This window comes from Microcebus murinus, chromosome 8 (genome assembly GCF_040939455.1).
Source record: "Microcebus murinus isolate Inina chromosome 8, M.murinus_Inina_mat1.0, whole genome shotgun sequence".
Taxonomy (NCBI): Eukaryota; Metazoa; Chordata; class Mammalia; order Primates; family Cheirogaleidae; genus Microcebus; species Microcebus murinus.
Window position 1 is genome coordinate 55178324 of NC_134111.1, and position 21326 is coordinate 55199649.

The 21326-nt window shown below is 39.9% G+C and overlaps 1 protein-coding gene across 1 annotated transcript in view; it reads right to left on the reverse strand.

The window, feature by feature from the left end:
• The window catches only part of LOC105883021 (dual 3',5'-cyclic-AMP and -GMP phosphodiesterase 11A), a 185836-nt gene that overhangs the window by 31375 nt on the left and 133135 nt on the right, over nt 1-21326 (reverse strand). The window contains exons 12-15 of the mRNA XM_076005395.1: nt 19666-19743; nt 13552-13615; nt 7645-7719; nt 2961-3044 (exon numbers count right to left, since the gene is read on the reverse strand). Of these exons, the coding sequence (XP_075861510.1) occupies nt 2961-3044; nt 7645-7719; nt 13552-13615; nt 19666-19743 (301 nt within the window). The remainder of the gene's footprint in view (nt 1-2960; nt 3045-7644; nt 7720-13551; nt 13616-19665; nt 19744-21326) is intronic.

Genomic DNA, 21326 nt, shown 5'->3' on the forward strand with positions numbered 1-21326 from the left:
AGAATCAAAAGGAGCAAGATTTTCGTCCTCTTTAGATGAGAAGGCATAGCAGCACGTATCAATGTGAGCTTTTGTAAACAGCTCCTTCCATGTTCCCTTTCGGAATGGCATGCCTCGCCCCAGGTAGTGAAATAATAAAAAAAATAGCGGAGGAAATTTCCCTCAGAGGTGGAGAGGAGTAGTAGAAAGGCCACCACACAAAAACAGAGGTCATGGGTGAGCAGGACACGACTCTCATTTGGTGGGAACATCGCTTAATCTTTCTACATGTTTATTTCCTGCAGATGAAAACAGCCGGTGTACATAACCTCACAGAAAAGTATAATCGTGAAGTAAAACAGATGTGAAAGATCAGGATGATACATACCATGAAGGGATAATATTACTCCCTAAATTCTAGAAACTGCTATTTTCTATTTAAATCCAAGTAACTTCCTTTTTAACCTGAATATTTCAAAGTATTTAATAGGAAATAAAAGATAAGCCCTAATAATTGTGAGTCAGTAATAAAACCATTAAATTAATATGGAAAACCACCTGAGGATCCTTTATAGCAACGGTCCCCAACCTTTTTGACATCAGGGACAGGTTTCATGGAAGACAGTTTTTCCACAGAGGGTGGCAGGGGGGATGGTTTTGGGATGATTCAAGCACGTTACATTTATTGTGCAGTCAAACCTCTCTGCTAACGATGATCTGTATGTGCAGCCACTCCTCAGCACAAGCATCCTCACCTCAGCTCCACCTCAGATCATGAGGCCTTAGAGTCTCATAAGGAGCGTGCAACCTAGATCCCTCAAATAGGCAGTTTATGATAGGGTCTGGCTCCTAGGAGAATCTAATGTTGCTGTTGACCTGACAGGAGGTGGAGCTTACGTGGTGACGCAGGTGATCGGGAGTGGCTGTCAATACACATGAAGCTTCACTTGCCCTTGGCCACTCGCCTCCTGCTGTGAGGCCCAGTTTGTAACAGCCCCGGGGGTTGGGGACAGCAGCTTTACAGCATGTACTGTAAGGAATCGCACAGGAAGAGTGTATGTAGACTTTGGGTTCACTCCAAAATAGCTCTGCAGACCAGTACCAAAAATTAATCATCCCCACCCCCACCACATGTCATCATCCTCCCAAGCTTTACCCACAGTAAGAGGATTTTATTAAATGGAAGAATAATTTATTCATCCCATTTATTGCCTAAGTGTGCACAGGAAACTGAATAACATTAAAAAATAATTCATGCGGGTAGTCAAGGTCAAGTTAGCAAAGCAAGATATATGTGACCCAACAGCCATGGGCTTTACACATGGGGGCCAGCTTCTCCAGAGACATCAAGGATGGGAGGAGCAGATAGGAGGAAAAGAGAATTGAGGATCCCCTTATAATAAAGTATACATCATTCTTGATTTTTTTTTTGGCCCAATCTTTCATTGTTAAATAAAAGAACATTATGTCCCATTTATAACTAAAATAATCAATTTTACATTATTTGAAAATTTTGGTTGACTTTATGCTACCATGTATTTAAGGATAATATAAAACAAAAATTTACTTTTATCATTTATAGTTATTAAAAAATTATATTTCCAGGCCTGATGAGGTGGCTCATGCGGGTAATTCCAGGATTTAGGGAGGCTGAGGCAGGAGGATCGCTTGAGGCCAGGAGTTCAAGACCAGCCTGAGCAACATAGTGAGATCCTGTCTCTACAAAAAAAAAAAAATTAGCTGGGCATAGTGGTGCCTGTCTGTGGTCCCAGCTACTCCTGAGGCTGAGGCAGGAGGATCACTTGAGCCCAGGAGTTCAAGGCTGCAGTGAGCTATGATGACAACACTGCATTCCAGCTTTGGTGCTAGAAAGAGACCCTGTCTCTAAAAAAATTAAAAAAAGATTACATTTCTATCTTCAATACTCTTCTAAGTTTATTTTTTTTTTTTTTTTTTTTTTTTAGGGTACTGTGACAAGGCTCAGCAGTTCCTAAAAGTGGTGAAAACAAAGTGGTAGACGAGCTTGAACTTAATGATTGTGAGGTCCTTAAAAAACAATACTGTGTCTTTAATGGAGCTACATGGAGTGAGAAACTAAAGAGGTTTTGCTTTCCCTGCATGTTTCTCACTTTGAAGTTAAAAAAGAAGCTCAGTATGATTGAGCTAGGTAGGGGGTAAAGAACTTGCCAGGTTTTACATGTGAAAGCAAATTCTTAGAAGGAGAATTAAAAGCCAGTGTACACTAAACTGTTAGTATTAACGGATGCCAGCCCTAATCCATACTCAAAAAGTGGAGTGTGAACCATTGAAAGTGACACTTGTCTCCTTGCCAGGAGCAGAGTCCTGCACACCAGGGAGCAGAGCTAGGAATCCTTAGTGCATCTCGCTCAGAATTCACTGGTTGGGATTCGTCGCATGTGTCTCAGAGAGAGGCAGCTTTTGAAAATGGAAGGTGCTTCACAAAACCCCCCTGGCCCAGATCATGGGGTCAGAGCAGAACACCACGTTTCATGGAACCCTCATGTGTCACCTGGTATTAATAAAGTAAAAGAAAATTTGTAAAAAATAAAAAAGATTTCTGTAATCAAATATATTTGAGAGATTCAGAGTTAATCAACTCTGAATTAAAAAACACTGAAACACTCACGTGTTTCTTGGGTCTGTGAGCTCTTCTTTGAAGAGAGAGCTATTGGATTACAGCTGGATATTTATGTTCTATGGGGCACAGTTTGGGAGATATTGAGATAAAATGTTATTACCCCTGGTTTACAGAGGAGGAAGTTGAGCCCATGGAGATTATGTCTTAGAAAGCAAAACTCTTCCCTGGGGATGGTCAGAAACCCAGGAAAAGACAAAGTGCACCCAGAGTTCTTAGTAATGTTTGTACCCTGGAAGGGTCTCCTAAAACGAATGCTTCTGAAATACCTTACTTACTATTCTGGCTCAGTTGGGACATGCAGACCCTCCCAAATCAACATTACCTGATACAAAGGCATGCAGATGCTATCAATCCACTCCAATTGCAATCGAGGCAGTTCATCTTTTCGGTTCCTATCAAAAATAGCCTAGAATAGGGGAGGAAAAGCTTGCTTTAGCACACCGGAAGTATTTTAAGGTGCTTTGTCAAACGCTTTGCCACAATAGTCCCATGTTTGCAAACTGAACACTTCCCAAATCATAATCAATCTTCACACGTACTTTCTTTTCCTGTACCTATGAGAAACAAAGTATTTTTACCCCTTTTTATGAGATTTGTAAGTGCATTTATTTGAACTTTATAGTGTGCAACTTTGTGGGGCCAAAATCTGTCTTCAGATACAGGTAACTGCTACTAAATCAAGTTCTCAGGTCACTGGGAATTGGATAAAGTTAAAGGAAGGAAATATGTTTTATTGTCACAAAAATAATGCAGGTCTTTATTTCTATAGTGAGAGGATTGGCTGGAATGGGATAGATTGGAAAAGATCCTTAAAAGCAATTTTATATTAAATAGGAACAGTTTGTATTAATTTTTTAGGGTGGAGTGCTGGTTTGGCAATTATGTGTATTTTCTAATAAGATACTGTCATTAATAAATTCCTAAATACTTATCTATCTTTGGATGGTTGATGGTGGGAGGCACTCATCTTTCTTCATTCCAAACTTTTAAACTTTATGATGTTATAAAGTTTGAGATTATTTAGGTATATTTTTGAGAAAAAGAAATGACATACTTTCTCTTAGGCTGACTTAACAAGGGAAATAATCAATTGGAACTGGAAGGTTAAAATAGATTCCTTGAATAAACACTGACAATTCTACACCAGTGAGAATGTCCCTCTCTTTGTTCTTAAGGACAAGCCCAGGGCCTAAGGAGCTACCTAGTGCCCTTACCTATCTAGAAGACCAGGTTGTCCAGGCATAACTTGCCCTGCCTTATGGTCTTAGAGGAAGTTTTGTGTTTCCTCTAGATAAAACGTGGCATCCATATCATTTTGGTGTCATGAGGGCAGATTCAAGAAATCCCTTTCATCCAGAGATGTTGGAAAAGCCTCCGTCGGACTTATAAACAAGAGCGGGAGTGGCTGTGGCAGAAATCACTAGCTGCCAAATCTGAGGAAACTGTCACTCAGTTAAGGAGAAGGTCACTGACTTCCACCAGCTCTGCTCGTCCTTGTCTTGCAATGGGAATGGGAAACGTCAGGAAAGAAGACTGGAATTCAGAGACAACTGTGAAAATATGTTGGAGAAAGGGATAGTTCTTGAGAACTGCATGAATCTTGCTCCAAAACGTTTCTTTAAAATATACTATTCTGTTTTATTTTCTCCATAGTTCTCTTTGCTATTTGAAATTTTCGCATTTATTTAATTACTCTGTTTCTGGTGGGTATTATAAAGTTACTTCTTTTATTAATGCAGTGGTTTATAGTATATTCACAGAGTTGTGCAGCCATCACTTACAATCCATTTTAGGACATTTTTATCACCCCCAAAAGAAACCCCATACCATTAGCAGTCAGTCTTCATTTTTTCCCAAACTCCCAGCCTTGGGCAACCACTAATCTACTTTCTATCTCATTGGATTTGTTTTTTCTGCACATTTCATATAAATGGAATCATATGATATGTGGTCTTTTGTGATTGGCTTCTTTCACTTAGCATAATGTTCTCAACGTTTATCTATGCAGCATTCATCAGCACTTCATTTATTTTTATTGCCAAATAATATTTCATTGTATAGATATGCTATATTTTATTTATTCATCAGTTGATCAATATTTGAGTTATTTCAAGTCTATTATGAATAATGCTGCTATGAACATCCATGTACCAGTTTTTTGTGTGGATGTATAGTTTTCATTTCTCTTGGAGATAAACCATATACCTAGAGGTAGAATTTCTGGGTCATATGATAACTCTATGTTTTACTTTTTGAGGAATTGACAAACTGTTGTTTAAAGGCAGCTGCACCATTTAAATGCCTTCCAGCAATATATGAAGTTTTATTTTTTCCACAGCCTCACCAACACTTGCTATTGTCTGACTTTTTGATTATAGCCATCTGAGTGGGTGTGAAGTCGTATCTCATGTGGTTTCAGTTTGCATTTCTTGGATGACAAATGATTTTGAACATCTTTTCATGTACGTATTGGCCATTTATATATCTTCTTTGGAGATATGTCTATTCAGATCCTTTGCCCATTTTTAAAATTGAGTTATTTGTCTTTCTATTGTTAAATTATAACAGTTCTTTGTAGAGTCTAGGTACCTGGCCCATATCACATATAGGATTTGCAAATAATTTCTCCCATTTTGTAGGCTGTCTTTTCACTTTCTTGATAGTATCCTTTGATGTGCAAAATTTTTTAATATGGATGGAGTCCAATTTACTTTTAAGAAAGTACAATTCAACATCTCTGGACCAACATCTCTAGGCCATTTTATCTTTTGTCTCTTTGTGCTTTTAGTATCATATCTAAGACACCATGGCAAACCCAACCCAGAAGATTTATACCTACATTTTCTTCTAAGAGTTTTGGCTCTTACATTTAGGTCTATCATCCATTTTGACTTTATTTGGGGGTATCTCGAGAGGTAGAGGACCAACCTCATCCTTTTGCCTGTGGATATCCAGTGGTTCCTGAACCATTTGTTAAAAAGACTGTTTTCCCCCCACTGAATTGTCTTGGCACCCATGTTGAAAATCAGTTGACCATAATTGTAAGGGCTTATTTCTGGACTAATTTCTTCTTAATCAATGCTTGATGAGAGAAAAATGAGTGTGAGATCCCACATTGTCCTGTGCTTTTCCTTCAGAGCACTTTGTATTGAGTATTAGTGAATATTTGTTTAATGTCTAAATTTTTTTTAATGTTGGCATGGGTCTTGAGGGGAGGGGAGGTGGCATCTTGCTCATTGCTGGATACACAGGACCTGGCTTCACGCTGGACACATGGAGGTGCTCAAGCAGCTTTATTAGCTGACTCACTGCTTCCAGTGCTGACTGTGGTCCATATTAGCCTTTGTCTTCATAAGTCACTCCAGAGACTTCTGGGACCATGATACCTGAGGGGGCTCCAGGACAGTTTTCTTCCTAACTATCAAGGGCAACTATCAGCTCTGGCTGCATTTATCTCTGGCTGCATTTATCTCTGGCTGCTATCTATCTGCCTGCATTTCCAGACATTTCTGGAAAAGGACTAATGAGGGATAACTCTGCCACAGCAGCCAAGCCTCTCTTGAGAGACGGTCACCAGCTGTGTTGAGTAGCCTTTTGTGAGAAGACAGTAGCATTGAGAGCTATGTTTCTACCACAAAACTAATTTCATTTATATCTTCAGAACACGCCTTACCTGAGCCCACAGATAAAGGCTCCTTAGTGCTGCGCCGCTGCACCCGGCAGCTCACCGACTCTGGCAATTTTCTCATATATATATTTTTTTCCATTTAATTAAATGACCTGTGGTATTGCTGCATTATAATGCCTCTCAAACAGTTTTTAAGAGGAAAAAAGCTTTTATCTGAAAGTAGGTGTGTAGCTGAAAGAAATTTGGGTTGTACCAGGTTTTACACAGTCACTGTATGCATTCCAATCTAATATCTTTATTTTTATAACCAAATTTGGTGACACCACTAAAGAAGAATACAGGGATTTGAAAATTGTATAAATGTATGTTGCTTTGAAAACTAAAATAATTAGTGTTTCAGCCTATGAAGTCTTCTGACCTTTTATACATAAGCAACTGATTAAGAAGACTCAAAATTAGTAAGGCTGTGAGTTCTGACTTCAAACTGGTGAAACGATTCAAGCTAGGAGATAGTTCTTGTGTTTAATGTCAACAAAGAAGGGTCTCTTAAAAATTGAAGATCTTATAAATACCTCCAAATGTTGGAGACTCAGTTGATTTGAAGCCTTGTAAACACACTTCTTGACAATTGACACATTTTTTAAGCTTCATTGAATCTACTGTGCTGTGCTAGGCTTGAAAATAGTTTGCACCACTCTCAGAGTCATTGGTTTATATGTTTTTAGCTAATCATTCACTAGGAATACAGAGGCTGCCCCCTCCTTGAGGATAGTGAATGAGGCACTTATGACTTTTGTATCCTGATGCATAAAAACAGCATCATCTTGAGCCTATAGTGAGCATTCTCAAATAATAACTGTATGAGCGAGTCCAGCATAAATAGCATCCCAGTCACCGGAGCCTGGTTCCCCAAGTGGAACTTTTCATTTTGCAAACAAAGAAAAGAAACAGAGATTTGAAATGATTTGCTTTTGGGATTTTGAAAAGTTTAAAATTAGAAAATAAAATCTAGCTTCTCAAGTCTGGACAGCTTGCCTTTAATTTTTTTGCTGTACAATATTTCTATTACAAAGTAGGCATATATGAAATGCCAGCACCAGGCTTTGAATTATTCAAATTCCGTTTTGCACATCCTCCCTTGTGCCTATTTGTTCCACGGTGGGTGCTCAGGAAATGCTTGTTAAGTAGCTCACCACTCTTAATCAGAAACCTGGGAATAACAGTGTTTAGCATTTGAGTTTAATTAAAGCTTTAAACTTTCAGGAGTGCTTCCTTAAATCCATTCTCAGTCTCTTCCATTTTCAACTTGTGACTTGGAGTTATTTTTGAAAATGTCATTTGAAAGGGTAAATACGTGATAATAAAAGGATGAACTTACTGAAGGAGTGAGTTTGAGTTCTGATCTCTCCCGATCTCCTTGTTCGAAGAACTCACTGGTTACAAGTTCAGCCACCTGAAACACATTAATATTTTAATTCAAGGTTACGTGTAGTTTATCATGAGGCTTGAGAGTTATTTCTTGCTTACGTATCTAGTGATTACCTTCAACACAGACAGTCATTTAAAAAGCTTATGAGAAAGTACATTAACCTTTTGTGTTTGAAGGTATTACAAAATTTAATCAATGAAACTGATTTCCTTTTAATCAAGAGAACTTGTGCAATGTATTTTTAGATGCATGCCAACAGATGATCTCCCACAATACAGCTTCCATATTTGGGACGAAGCACTAGGTTGTCACCTTCAAAATAGGAAAAGATCTTATACAGAAACACGCAGCAAATTTTAACGTAATAATAATTTATATTATTATTTTACATTATTGATGATTAGCCAACTTTTGATTATTTCTATGTAGATTCTTTACTTTGCTCCATACTTTTATCTTTGCTTGTCTTCCTCTTGCTACCACAAAAACTGCTTAACTCCCTCCCTACAAATACTTGTGTTCACTGTAGAAGGATAACCCCAGGGCATACCTTCTTGCTTCCTACCGTAGCCATCAATCAAGAGGCAGAACTGTTAGATTCACTGTTCAAACCATACTTTCACAGTATGTTATGATAGAGTTTGAAGAACGTGATTTGTTCTTCAGGCTGTCTGGATCTATGTACTAAAAGTGTTAATTTATGGTAGGCTCTAGCTGGTACAAGCACAATGGAATGGTTGTTCTACCCCAAACCACGGAGACCTGTATTTTTCTACTTTTCACCCATTAGATCAGCAGCTACTGTTCATAGCCAAGCTAAAGAGATTTTTCTTTTTTCTTTCCCAACCTGCATTTCTCAGAATAGTTTGTGGGAAGAAAATCGATATAACGGATAAATGTTGAAAAGGTATTTTCAACCATACTAGCTGTGCATCTACAAAATTTCTGAAATGAACTATATTGATTTATGAAATATTGGAAGAGTAGAAAAAAATCCCAGACAACTTCATGGCAAGAAGACCTGGATCCCAAAACTAATTTGTCTCTATTCCAGCCTTTTATAAAGATAAGGTTTTTTAAGTCTGGCAAAGGTGAGACGGGTTTCATTCTGGTCAAGTGCATAGAATCAAGATAATTTACCTAAGTCTATCTCTTAAGAGACTTTGTCAACCATGGATCATAGATAAAACTTAAATACAACATTAAACACACAAACGCACACATGCACACATACATGTATAAATCTGAGAATGGCAAGTATGCAGTCATTAATAAAGAATTCCAATATCCACTAAGTTCAGATTTCTAACATTTCTAATGAGAAATATGGGTTCCTTTTAAGAATTAAACCATATATCATATAAGAAACCTAAAAAAAAAGAATTCAATCATATAAAATCACAAAAATCTCCCTCTCCCCAGCCTCTGGCTCCAATGACTTCACTTGTATGTCTGCCTATTTTCTGGGACTTGATTCGCTTCTCTCCTCTCCAGTCTCTGCAGCTACCTTTCATTTCAGCACGTAAGGTTTCCCTCTCCTTTCTCTGGCCTTCTTTAAAGAAGAAATGGTCCCCTAAGGGTATGGCCTCATTTATTCCGTTCCCAGAACTCTCCATCAGATTGCTCTGAGCTGGGTCTTTTGCATTAAAGAATGTAAATGTGCACATCAGGCACCCCAAAGTGGGAGTCCTGCAACTGCATAGGTCTGTAGCCCCTGGAAAGCAAAGAAATTAAAACAAAATCCTGTCCTTGCTCTTGCTCTAAGCAGACGTCCGCATCTCCCCTGTGCTTCCTTTACAACTTAACTTGTACTACTGCTTTGTTTCTACTTAAAAACCCAATCAGGAACATTAAATGGGTCCTGATTGAATTTTTTATTAAAGAAGAAAATTTGAGATGCTAATCAGGCCTTGGGGAATCACTGGGGAAACCCACATGCTTAGAGTCATGTTTGTGAGGAAGGAAAAGTGGAATAGACTCCGGTAGAAAAATATTTTGAAAGGGAGTTAAAAAAAAAAATCAACATCCAGGAAGTTAAAAATATATTTTTAAAAGAAGGGTCTGTTGTTTTGTCCGAATGTTTCCCAAAATTAGGATATGAGTATATTTTTAAAAGTATCTTAATCTATACCATTTGGAGACAAACACGAATGAGATCTCCAGCTTACAACTGTGAACTTAGCTTTCTGATGGAAGCTTTTGGGAAAACATGCTTTTGTGTTTTATTTCTCTGAACTCTTATGTTTCTGCACTTATCAGCAGAACTTCACATCCTAAAAATAAAATAATATTTACACTAGTGACTGAGAAGACCACCTACAAGCAGCTATTAGGCCTCCCAAGTTGGTCTAAAATATTATATCATTGCAGAAATTTCTTTTCCTTCCAAGTACTTTGCCCGCCCCAGTGGGATAGTGACAGTTCTTGCTGTGAGTGACAGCTCTTTCAGTTCCTGACATGCGTTTATTTCACTGGGGTTTCTGAAGGTCCCGCCACATCACACCTCATCCTGTTCCCTTTCTGTTCTTATTTTTCCCCCCAGTCCCACTAACTTCCTTGCATTTCCCATTCCTCTACCCCATTCCATCCCTATCGCAGCAGCCACGCTGGTGAGACACTTTCCCCATCCCTGGAAACCTCTAGGGGAAGCGAAGTGGGCAGAGATGTAAAAAGAAGCTACTCAACCACACAGATGCTTCATAATTACCCTGGTTCATGTTACTTCAAATAGGCCACACTGAAATTAAAACCAAAGCTCAACTGGAGGAGAGCTCTGTAGGAAAACTGCCCAGTCTGCATTGGACGACGATATAAACAAGAAATAAACCTTTATTTGTGTTAAACAACTGAAATTTTAGACTATATTGTTACTGAAACAAAGCCTAGCCTGTCCTTACCTAATACAAAAATTGGTATGGAAGTGAGGTGCTGCTGGTAAAAAAAAAAAGGGGGGGAGAGAGGGACAGAAAAAGACCCTAAAATATGTGTCATCAGCTTGGGAAGCAGATATAAGATAGCGAGGAGCTATAAAGATGACAATCCATGGTACACAGTGGCAAAATATTTTGTACAGTTATCACTGAAATAAAGCTAACAATGTTCTTAATGACCTTATAGTCTTAGGAGAAGAGATTGGAAAACAAAACATTGGTAGCACACAATGGTTACTATCAACTGTTTCGCTATGTATTACAGGAAGTGAGTTCAGAAAACGATCAGCAGGCTTATAACCAGGAATGAAAGAGCATAGAAAAAGTCACAATTCAGGGTCGTGTAGAGACAGAAGATGAAGTTGCTTCTCAACTCCAAACCATAAAAATGAAAATTTAGATATGCTTTGAACAACAGAGGTTGATCAAGACTCAGGATTACAACAAGTTTCAAATCAAATTTATGGCTATTGCACCTATAGTTAAAAACTCCGAATGAATTAAGTTCTTTTAACTGGACAAGAGTGGCTCAGAGAAATGATTTAAGTTCATGGTTTTCTCACCGAACCCTTTTAGGCTGAAGGCATTAGGAATTAAGTCAGAGAGAGAAAAGAAAGAAATATATTTGCTATATTTCTTTATTCCTAAATGTAAAGAAGCAAAGAAATAGAGAAAATCTAAGATGTCTATGTAGAACTGTGAATATGGTTATTGGCAAATAGAAATGACTAGAATCAAAGACATAAGAAGCTGACTAAATGTTGAAGAGAGTTTTAATACTAAGGCAGCCCTGAGCCCATGACAACATAAAACAAGCCCTGGGCCCTTAACATTCTTCAGGTGAGAAGCTGAGAAAGCAGCTTGACCTTCAGACAAGGAATGATTTCCAAGGGAAGATCTAAAGGTCACAAAAAATAATGAACTGGGGACACCTCCCAGAGAATCTGGGCCCACCCAGTGAGTGCCCAGTGGGATCTTGCAGTTGCTGTGGACTGCCATATGTTGCTCTTCTGTTTGCTTCCAGAATGGGAGTGTTATAACAGGTGTTTTGTGTTTGGGGTGTATGTCAGATGCTGTATTTTGAAAGTGCGTAGGTCTTTAACTGGCATCCAGATCTGAGATAGAGACTAGCACCTATCACCCAGGGATCCTGGACTTTGAGTTTTGATGCCACGACTGATGGGACATTCGGGCTGTCTTCCTTGGGGAGAGCATGAGTATATTTTGTCTGCTGAAAGGAGGGTGTATCACGTTTTTGGTGATTAGAAGGGCAAACTCTGGTAGTTATGTTTTTATCTACTATTTCTGGCTTTTTCCTTTCTGGGTGAATAGAAAGATTATACTTCCTGCATGAGGAGAGTCATGTGACAAATTCTGACCAATGAATTATTGGGGGAGGGACATTTAATTGCCAGTGCAAGACCTTCTAGGGCTTCTGCCAGAATGATCTGGGTAGTGGCTGCTCCATCAACCCCAGTGCAGAATGAGGACAAAGAGGCATGAGCCAATTCTAGATGCACATGTTCATGAGCAATTTGTTGCTTAAATCCACTGAGATTTTTGGATTTAGTGGTAACATAGCCTATTCTGTGGACATACTTGCATCATTTAAAAATGATGATTGATGCATCTTGTGTAGGATGCCTGGAGCCTAATCTGCTATACCTAGCTCCACCATCTTCCAGATGTGTGACCCCTGACTGTTTATCATTTCTAAGCCGTTTTTCCCATTTGTGAAATGGGGATAATAACTATATTAGTTTCCTAAGCCTGCTATAAATTACCACAAACGTTGTGGCTAAAATAGCAGGAATTTATTCTCTCATAGGTCTGGAGGCCAGGAGTTCTACATCAGTTCACTGGGCAGAAATCAAGGTGTCAGGAGAGATGTGCTCCCTCTAGGGCTCTTGGAGAGAATCTGTTTCCTGTCTCTTCCAGTTTCTGGTGGCTGCCAGCATTCCTTTGATTGTGGCCGCATCACTCCAATCTCTGCCTTGCCTTCACAGTGCCTTCTCCTCTACCGAATGTGTAATCTCCCAGGATACTGTCTTCAGTCAAGATCCTTAATTTAATAACACCTGCAGACACCTTTTCCTCTAAGATAATGTTTACAGGCTCTAGGGATTAGAACTTGATATCTGTGGGTGGTCATTATTCAGCCTACCATAGTAATTATACCTGCCTAAAGGGAGATTTTGAGGATTAAATGAAATAATGTACATAAAGCAGTCAATATGTATTTATTGATATAGGAAGATATCTTATTTTCCCTAAAATGTCAAGTCTTAAGATGCCAAGTTACTGTTTTGGACACCACAGCCCACATAGTAGGTGCCTCATAAAACTTAAAGGCATATTAACCTCTAAATACTGTCAGTAACAAAGATCTTAAGTCAGATAGTTATTTGATTAAAAATTATTCTTGCTACAGAACTAATGTTTTATGGCAGAGAAACCAGATAGGTAGTAAAGGCATGATTTCTTTGCTACAAATTAAACTGGAAACTGAACATTCTGGCCACAGAACTGTCTGATATCTAAACAGTATTTGAAAAGAAAAGAAAAATAGAATTTCCTTTTACCTCTTTTTTTTTTCAGATGTGAAAAACAGGGCCCCATGCTAAGACATGATTGCCTAGCCAAAAACACTTTTGAAACTCTTGCCATAAGAAATGGTCAAAGTGTTGTTTGGATTTAGCACTTAAAAAAAAATGTTAGCGTCAGAAATATTATTGCTCAGTGGAGGCGATAAAGAAAAGGCTATGCAATAAACCATGTTGCGCCTAAGCCTCCTGCTATTTTTTACACCATGTTAATATTGATGCAAATTGACTGGGGTTTCAGTGCCTTACGGTAGTCAGGGCTCTGGGAATATTGTCCCCCCAACCCCCGCCTCTGCCGAGCCCTGCCATTAATCACCACTTGCCTGTCTTGAGATCTCCCACGGTTTGGTCACGGCTCCAAGGTCACAGGCTGTCATTAACATTGATCTGAAAAACAGAACCAAACAAAACAGCCTGAATAATCTTTTGTTGCATTCCTAAACAAACCTGTCCTAGATACATAAATAAATAAAATGGAAAGGAGGCCGGCTCACATCTTCCTTTCCTCAACAAGGGGCAGCACTGTTTATAGTCCCTGTGTTCAGCATCTCCATCATGCGGTCACACTGCTTAGGAAGACAAAGCTCCCACACATCCTCCGGTGGCCCTTTTGTTTTGTCTGCAGCAAATCAAGGAAAGCAAAGTACTTCTTTCTCTATACCTGAGCTAAGTAGGCTCTGTTTAAAATAATTTATAATGGACAGTGTTATTGGAGTTTTTTTTTTTTAACTGTAAGCAAGGGAGTCAGTATATAGCACTATAGATGGCTGATGAAACAATTTACCAACTTATGACTGATTGAAGGGAATGGAACAAAACACACACCAAGGAGCGGAGGCACACAGCACACGGGAGCCCCGCATTTTCATCTGCTCCGTAGAGCTGAGATTTATGGGGGGGAGCCACCCTGTCTCCCTCCAGTTTACTACCTGGCTCCAACCATGTTTTATAAGCATTATGAAGAAGAAACACACTCTGCTACAGCCTTCATTAATTTGAGCACGTAAGGAAGCATAGGAACCATCTGAATCAGATGTTCGAGGGGCAGATTTAACTAGAATTCACACGAAACCATAGAAACATGAGGAACAATTCAAGTTATACGTAGCTCTGGTGCTTATAATTGGATAGGGTGGGAGGGGGAAAATAAGGCGCACTCTTTGTCTCAAATCCACCTTCTTTGTGCTAAGACCTGCAGCATGTGATGAAAAGTAATGTCGGATTTGAGCTGGGGAACCACATCTCGGCTAACTGCTTTTGGAAGAAAGGGGTGTTGTTGTAGGTCACAGGGCTGTCCTGATGTCAGGTGTTAACATTTCATACCCTGCCGGATCCGGACACCTTGGAAACATGTCTGCTGCCCAGATGGCAGAGCCTGCTGGATGGCAGGGGGGGTTGTGTAACTTCCCCAGGAAACGCCTCCAGGGAACCAGACGGAGCGCGGATAACAATAGGTCATTCAAGGCTCGACCAGGCAGCACCGGCATCTGCAGTCCTCGCCCTCTTGGATGCAGGCACCTTTTATGAAGCATCTAATGCCAAACATCCCTGTGTTAACCACCACGTACTACTAACTCACTACTAACTAACCACTACCTAAATGAATCCTCATCACAACCCCAGAGGTAGGTGCTGTTATTCCTATTTCACGGATAAGTAAACAGAAGCATCGAGAGATTAGGTAACTTTCCCCAAGTGAGCAGACGATTCAGGATCCTATGCTTCTGGCAAAGCTACCAGACGCCCTCCTGCTATACTGCGATGCTTCTCGTTCTAGGTTCTATCATGGAGATGAGACTGTGGGTAATACATACACTCTGCAGCGTCTCTCCTGCATGGGAAATAATCTCTGTGAGGCTGCCTGCTTGTATCATAACTTGGATAATTACTTAGGCTCTGTCCAATTGAAAATTGGAGACTTACTTCTGAAATTTATATCACCATTAATTGGTTGGTCAATATGTTTATTGAGTATCTGCAAGGTGCTCAAATGATAATTCTTATAGCTACTCTTCTTTGGGCCGCCACTACAAGGTGATTGACATAGTCTCTATATGAAGTAGAGATATTATTATTATCTCCTTTTTGCAGATCAAAAAATTAAGGGTTGGAAAGGGTAGGTAACTTGCCCAAGGTTATATAGCTAGGAGGTATCAAAAGTAGGGCCAGAATTCCTAAGTCTGATGGAAGGATTTTGACTCCAGTGAGTGCTCTACAGTGGAGCAGAAAGTCTACACAGAGAAGGAAGATGGGAAGGGCTGGGAGGTTGGTAGGGTGGGTGGACTGGATGAAACTTTTTTTTTTTTTTTTTTTTTGAGACAGAGTCTCGCTTTCTTTCTTCTTTTTTTTTTTTTGTAAGAACGTGTTCTGTAATAAGAGTCTCGCTTTCTTGCCTAGGCTAGAGTGAGTGCCGTGGCGTCAGCCTAGCTCACAGCAACCTCAAACTCCTGGGCTTAAGCAATCCTACTGCCTCAGCCTCCCGAGTCGCTGGGACTACAGGCACGAGCCACCATGCCCGGCTAATTTTTTATATATATATGTATTAGTTGGCCAATTAATTTCTTTCTATTTTTATAGTAGAGACGGTGTCTCGCTCAGGCTGGTTTTGAACTCCTGACCTTGAGCAATCCTCCCACCTCGGCCTCCCAGAGTGCTAGGATTACAAGCGTGAGCCACCGCGCCTGGCCTGGATGAAACTTTTGTTCAGTTGTCACTGGGGAGTCAATTAAGGCTGGGGACTCAGGAAAGACCTGGCTAGACTTTTAGGGAGGAAACTTGAGATAATAGAAGTGAAGACGCTTTGAAGAAGGAGAGAGTGGAAGGAAAGAGACCAGTTGGAAGCATAAGTTGATAAGAGCCTGAAACAAAGATGGGGGAGTGGACAGGCAAGGACAAGGATGGAAGATTACAAAGGAAGAACTGAAGGAGACAAAGGAGCAGTTTTATCTTATTTTTAGATCAATTCTCTGCAGAAAGTTTGTATTGACTGTTTTAGTCTTGAGGTGCCCATAATTCTAGTTAAATTCACAGGTAAATTGTGTCAATCTGTTTAGTGCAATTGAATGAATGGTCTGGAATAAGGGAAAAGCACAGTGGTGTACCCAATATACCTGATACTTGCAGCAGATTATTTTTAACATACCTCTCCTCTAAATGCCATAATTATTTCAATAATAATTTGTGATAATCACTATTTTCTTGATTTGTTCTATAGTTTTAAAACAACTGCCAAATTAAAAGGAATACATTTTAATTCCAAAGATGTATTCAAATTCAATAAAACATTTCATGTATGAACTGAAATTTGCACTTATGAAATAAAAGTGTTTCACCTTGAAGTTTGCACTTTGTTTCACTGTTTTAAATTTTAAACACAAACAAAAACTCAAAATAGTTATATAAAATGACAGGATGGAAATAACTCAAGTTATATTTCTTCATCTCTACCATCACTGTGTTAGCCTTGTTTATCCTAAATATAGTCTTTAAAAGCAGGAATATGAGATTCTTCAAGGTTAAAGACATAAACTACACCCAGAGTAAGTTCAAAAGGTTCCAAACAGGAACTTACTCCTGAGAGCTTGTAGCTGAGTCCACCTGTGTCAGGGGCTGACTGTACAACTAGACATTCTTGGAATTAATTTATGATACATGTACAAAGAAAGGATAAGTAATAAACGTGTGCTAATTGGAAGCTTTTATATCAATTATTACGATTCTCAACAATAACTTCAGCAATTGTTCAGAATTTATACCAACCAAGACATTTTTCAGGAGGAGTATCTCATCAGTGACTTTGCTTAGACTTGCTGGCACATGGTGATAATGAAAAGCAGACTGACTTTTAGTTGGTTGTATTACTAGTTTTAAATCCTGTACGGACAGTACTTCATCACATCCCCATCCCAGTGCACCATGGCCCAAGTCTAATCATGAATGGAAGAGGGGGGAGGGTCGGGGGGAGGGGCATGCACTTTTATTTTGCATATTGCACTTCCAAACAAGGTATTTCCTCCATATGGGGTTCCCAGCCAAAAAAAGTTTGAAAATATCTACAGAAAAACATCCAGGGGAAGATATTGAAGGAGGACTGGCATTTTTGGAGTGGAGCTCAGAAGAGAGGCTAGAGCCCAAGAAACAGGCTGGGAGTCATTTGAGAAGAGATGGCAGGAGAAATCATGAGGATGCTGAGGAACAAGAGAAGAGAATCAAAAACAGGTGCTTGGGGGACAGTTATGTTTGGGGGGAGGAAGAAGGGCTACAGAAGGACAAAGAAGGGAAGGAAGAGTCAGGAAGAAAGGAGAAAATCCAGAAGAGCATAGCTTTGCAGAATTCAAGGCTGGAGAGTGTTTGAAGAAAGGAAAGGCATGTTTAATTAGGGGCTGCAAAGAGATCGAGGAAGCTGAAGAAGACAAAGAATGTGGGTTTTGATACTTGAGAGGTGACCAGTGACTTTCAAAAAGAGCAGAAATCACATTTCACAGACTTAATTCCTGAGCAGAGGAATAGCTAAGTATGCTGTGGTACATCCATGTTTTGGAATACCATGCGATGATAAAAGATGATGAGGTATGAACACGACAAGAAGTCCAAGGCATACAGTTGAGTGGAAAAGCAAGTTCATCTTGGGATGTAAATATATAACTTATGTTAAAAGTAACAATACAAATCCACACTAGATGATATTTTTCCTTAGGGTACTCATGTGTGAAAATGCTTTGAAAATGATCTGGAAAGACATGACAAACTGAAGACGAAGTGTAACTGCGCAACCAGTATGGGAGTTGGGAGTGGAGGGAGCTCCAAGGAGTTTATCTGCAATGTTTCATGTGTTACAGAAAAATATATTCATCTAATTACTCACGAATTAAAAATTATACAAAAAGAAAGACGTTGCCTTGCAAGAAGTTAGGGGATGTGTGAGTGAAGTGTGGGAGGGAAGAGGAGGAAGCTGTGATGGGACCTGAAGAAAAGGCAGGACAGATTTTCTGATTGAGGTGGAAGCACATTTGTAGGTCATGATGGAAAACAACAGATTTCGAAAATGGAGGCCAAAGAAGCATGATCGATATAGCAAGGCTGCGGGTGGGCGATAGGGAGGTGGAGGGAATGGAATTAGGACACAAGTGGAGGGGCTAGTCTTGAAGAGAGGAAGGGTCTCTCTCTCTGGAAAGGATGAAGAAAAAAGTCTGTAAAGAGAACACAGAGAGGCCGGGCGTGGTGGCTCACGCCTGTAATCCTAGCACTCTGGGAGGCCAAGGCAGGTGGATCGCTCAAGGTCAGGATTTCAAAATCAGCCTGAGCAAGAGCGAGACCTCGTCTTTACTAAAAATAGAAAGAAATTAATTGGCCAACTAAAAAAAACCCAAATATATATATATATATAATTAGCCGGGCATGGTGGCGCATGCCTGTAGTCCCAGCTACTCAGGAGGCTGATGTAGGAGGATTGCTTGAGCCCAGGTGTTTGAGGTTGCTGTGAGCTAGGCTGACGCCACGGCACTCTAGCCCGGGCAACAGAGTAAGACACTGTCTCAAAAAAAAAAAAGAAAAAAAAAAAAAAACAGAGAACACAGAGAAATATCAAAGTAGAGAGGGAAGAAGGCTTCAGCGGGAGATGGGAAGGTCAGCTGCAGCGTGCCGAAGATGGGGGCAGAGGTGGGATACAGCAGATGCCGGGGACAGTGGTGGGAATCCCACGCAGGGGATTCCAGCAGTTGCCTGGTTGTGGAGCAGACCCAGAGCACCCCAATCCTGGCCTCACAAGCTTTCCCAGCAAGACTTGGCAGTGTCAGAACAGGAAGAGGACAGCAGAAGGTCCAGGATGGGTGAGGTGAAGAAGGAGGGAGGAGAGGGCAGGAAAGAAAGAGGATTGGCTCTACCATCTGGAGCAGTTGCAATAGAGTGGTTAGAATATGCCACGTAAACACAGCAGGTTGCTGCTGTCCTTTCTCAACAGCTAGGAGGAAGTCCAGTGTAACATCTGGAATAGCCTCTCCCACCCCCAAAATTGCTCTGACTGGTTCTCTATCCTCTTGTTGCCTATTGTCACTAAAGAAAAGCAAAAGGTAACCCTCCACTTTCCTCTGTGCTATGTAACTCTGATTTCTAAGGTTCAAAAATCCCTTCTGCTCCCCACTTGCACCCTCCTCCCCTCAAGAAAGAGAGGGAATCATGGCTTGCTGACACTGAACTAGCTTGAACATTATTTTCTATTTTTGAAGGCAGATTTATGGAGAGGAGGCAAAACTGTAATAAATTATAAGACAAAAAGACACATATTCTATCTTTTCTCTATTCGACTAATCTCTGAATGTTTTGAATGTAAGCTAAGATTTGTCACTTTAAAAATCACTTCCATGCTCTTACCACTGTCGGAAATGTGCGGCTCAATGTCCAAATATTGAAGAAACACATAAACAAGAACGTTTTCTTACCGAAATATATCACGATGGTTTTTGATGTTCCAATCACATTCTCCTTTACTGACAAGTTCAAAGAATTCTGTTCTCCTCCTGCAAGAAAATCAAATGAAGAAAGAAAGAGAGAGAGAGAGAAAAAACCCTGAAATGAAATTTCTCAGTCTGTGGGGTGACATAAACACATTTATGGGAAAAATATAAGACCACCTGAACCAAGTAACTTAATACTTGAAATCACGAGGCTAAAGCACTATCAAAATAAATCACTTTTTAAAAAATGTTGCTGCTTCAAGAAAAAGCCACAATCATTTCTGAATGTATTTACAACAGAGGAGATTATAGAGCCATAAAACAGAAAACAAAGTGGTACTGCATTTAGGATTATGTGCTGTGGAGCCCTGTGACACTTACTGAAAGTCAGGGAAGAAAGGCAAGGACAAATGAAAAGCAGAACAATTCCAGAATGTACTTTTATCATCACACAGAATTGAGCTGCGTGATGATCCAAGATAAGATAAACTCCCTGGTAATAAATTCAAGATAAATATTTTTTTCCAGTTTAGAAAACAATGATTTCATCATTTCAGTGCTTAAACACATAGGCTATGAAGTGAGAAAGTAACCGTGTTTAAACACTGGCTCAGTAGCCTCTTGTGACATAAGTTTGGAAAATGACTTAAATCCTCTGAGCCATCAGGAAATTGACCTGATGTAACATGGGGATTGGGATTCTAGTTGCTAAGTCAGAGTTACTGTGAGGATTAAATGAGAGGACACGTGCAAAGCATTTAGCACAGTGCTTGATACACTCCCCACCCCCACTCTTCCACAGATATGCATTTGGAGATGTATAGGTATGGAAAAGACAGGAAAGGAATATTTTAAAGTTGTGAAAATAGGATGATTTCTATTTTCAAAACTTTTGTTTATCTAGTTATATTATCTTATTTTTACAGTGAAAAAAGAAAAAAAAAGAGAACAACACCATTTCTATTTAAGAATCATTTCCCAAATTGTCACCCTTTTGGTGCTTCCTAAGGAGAAAGTATTTATTTATCAATTTATTTATTTTTTTTTTTTGAGACAGAGTCTCACTCTGTTGCCCAGGCTAGAGTGAGTGCTGTGGCGTCAGCCTAGCTCACAGCAACCTCAAACTCTTGGGCTCAAGCGATCCTCCTGCCTCAGCCTCCCGAGTAGCTGGGACTACAGGCATGCGCCCCCATGCCCGCTAATTTTTTCTATATATATTAGTTGGTCAATTAATTTCTTTCTATTTTAATTTCTTTCTATTTGATAGTAGAGAGGTGGTCTCACTCTTGCTCAGGCTGGTTTCAAACTCCTGACCTCAAGCAATCCGCCTACCTCGGCCTCCCAGAGTGCTAGGATTACAGGCGTGAGCCACCGCGCGCGGCTTGGAGAAAGTATTTAAAGGATCCTGCCACACCATTTCCCCAAGTGCATCTCACGAAATGCTGGTCTCAAGGAGTGCTCTGTGTAAAGAAATTCCCTGGGAGGTAGAAAAGCCTGTTTAATCTTATTTAACCACAGAATTCCACACAGTACTGATGTTTACAAAATACACTTTGGAAAATACCACCATAACACATCATTGATGGTGGAAACCAGGGCAGGATCTTGGAAACTTAGTGCTGACCCATTGTAGTTTGGGGGACAAA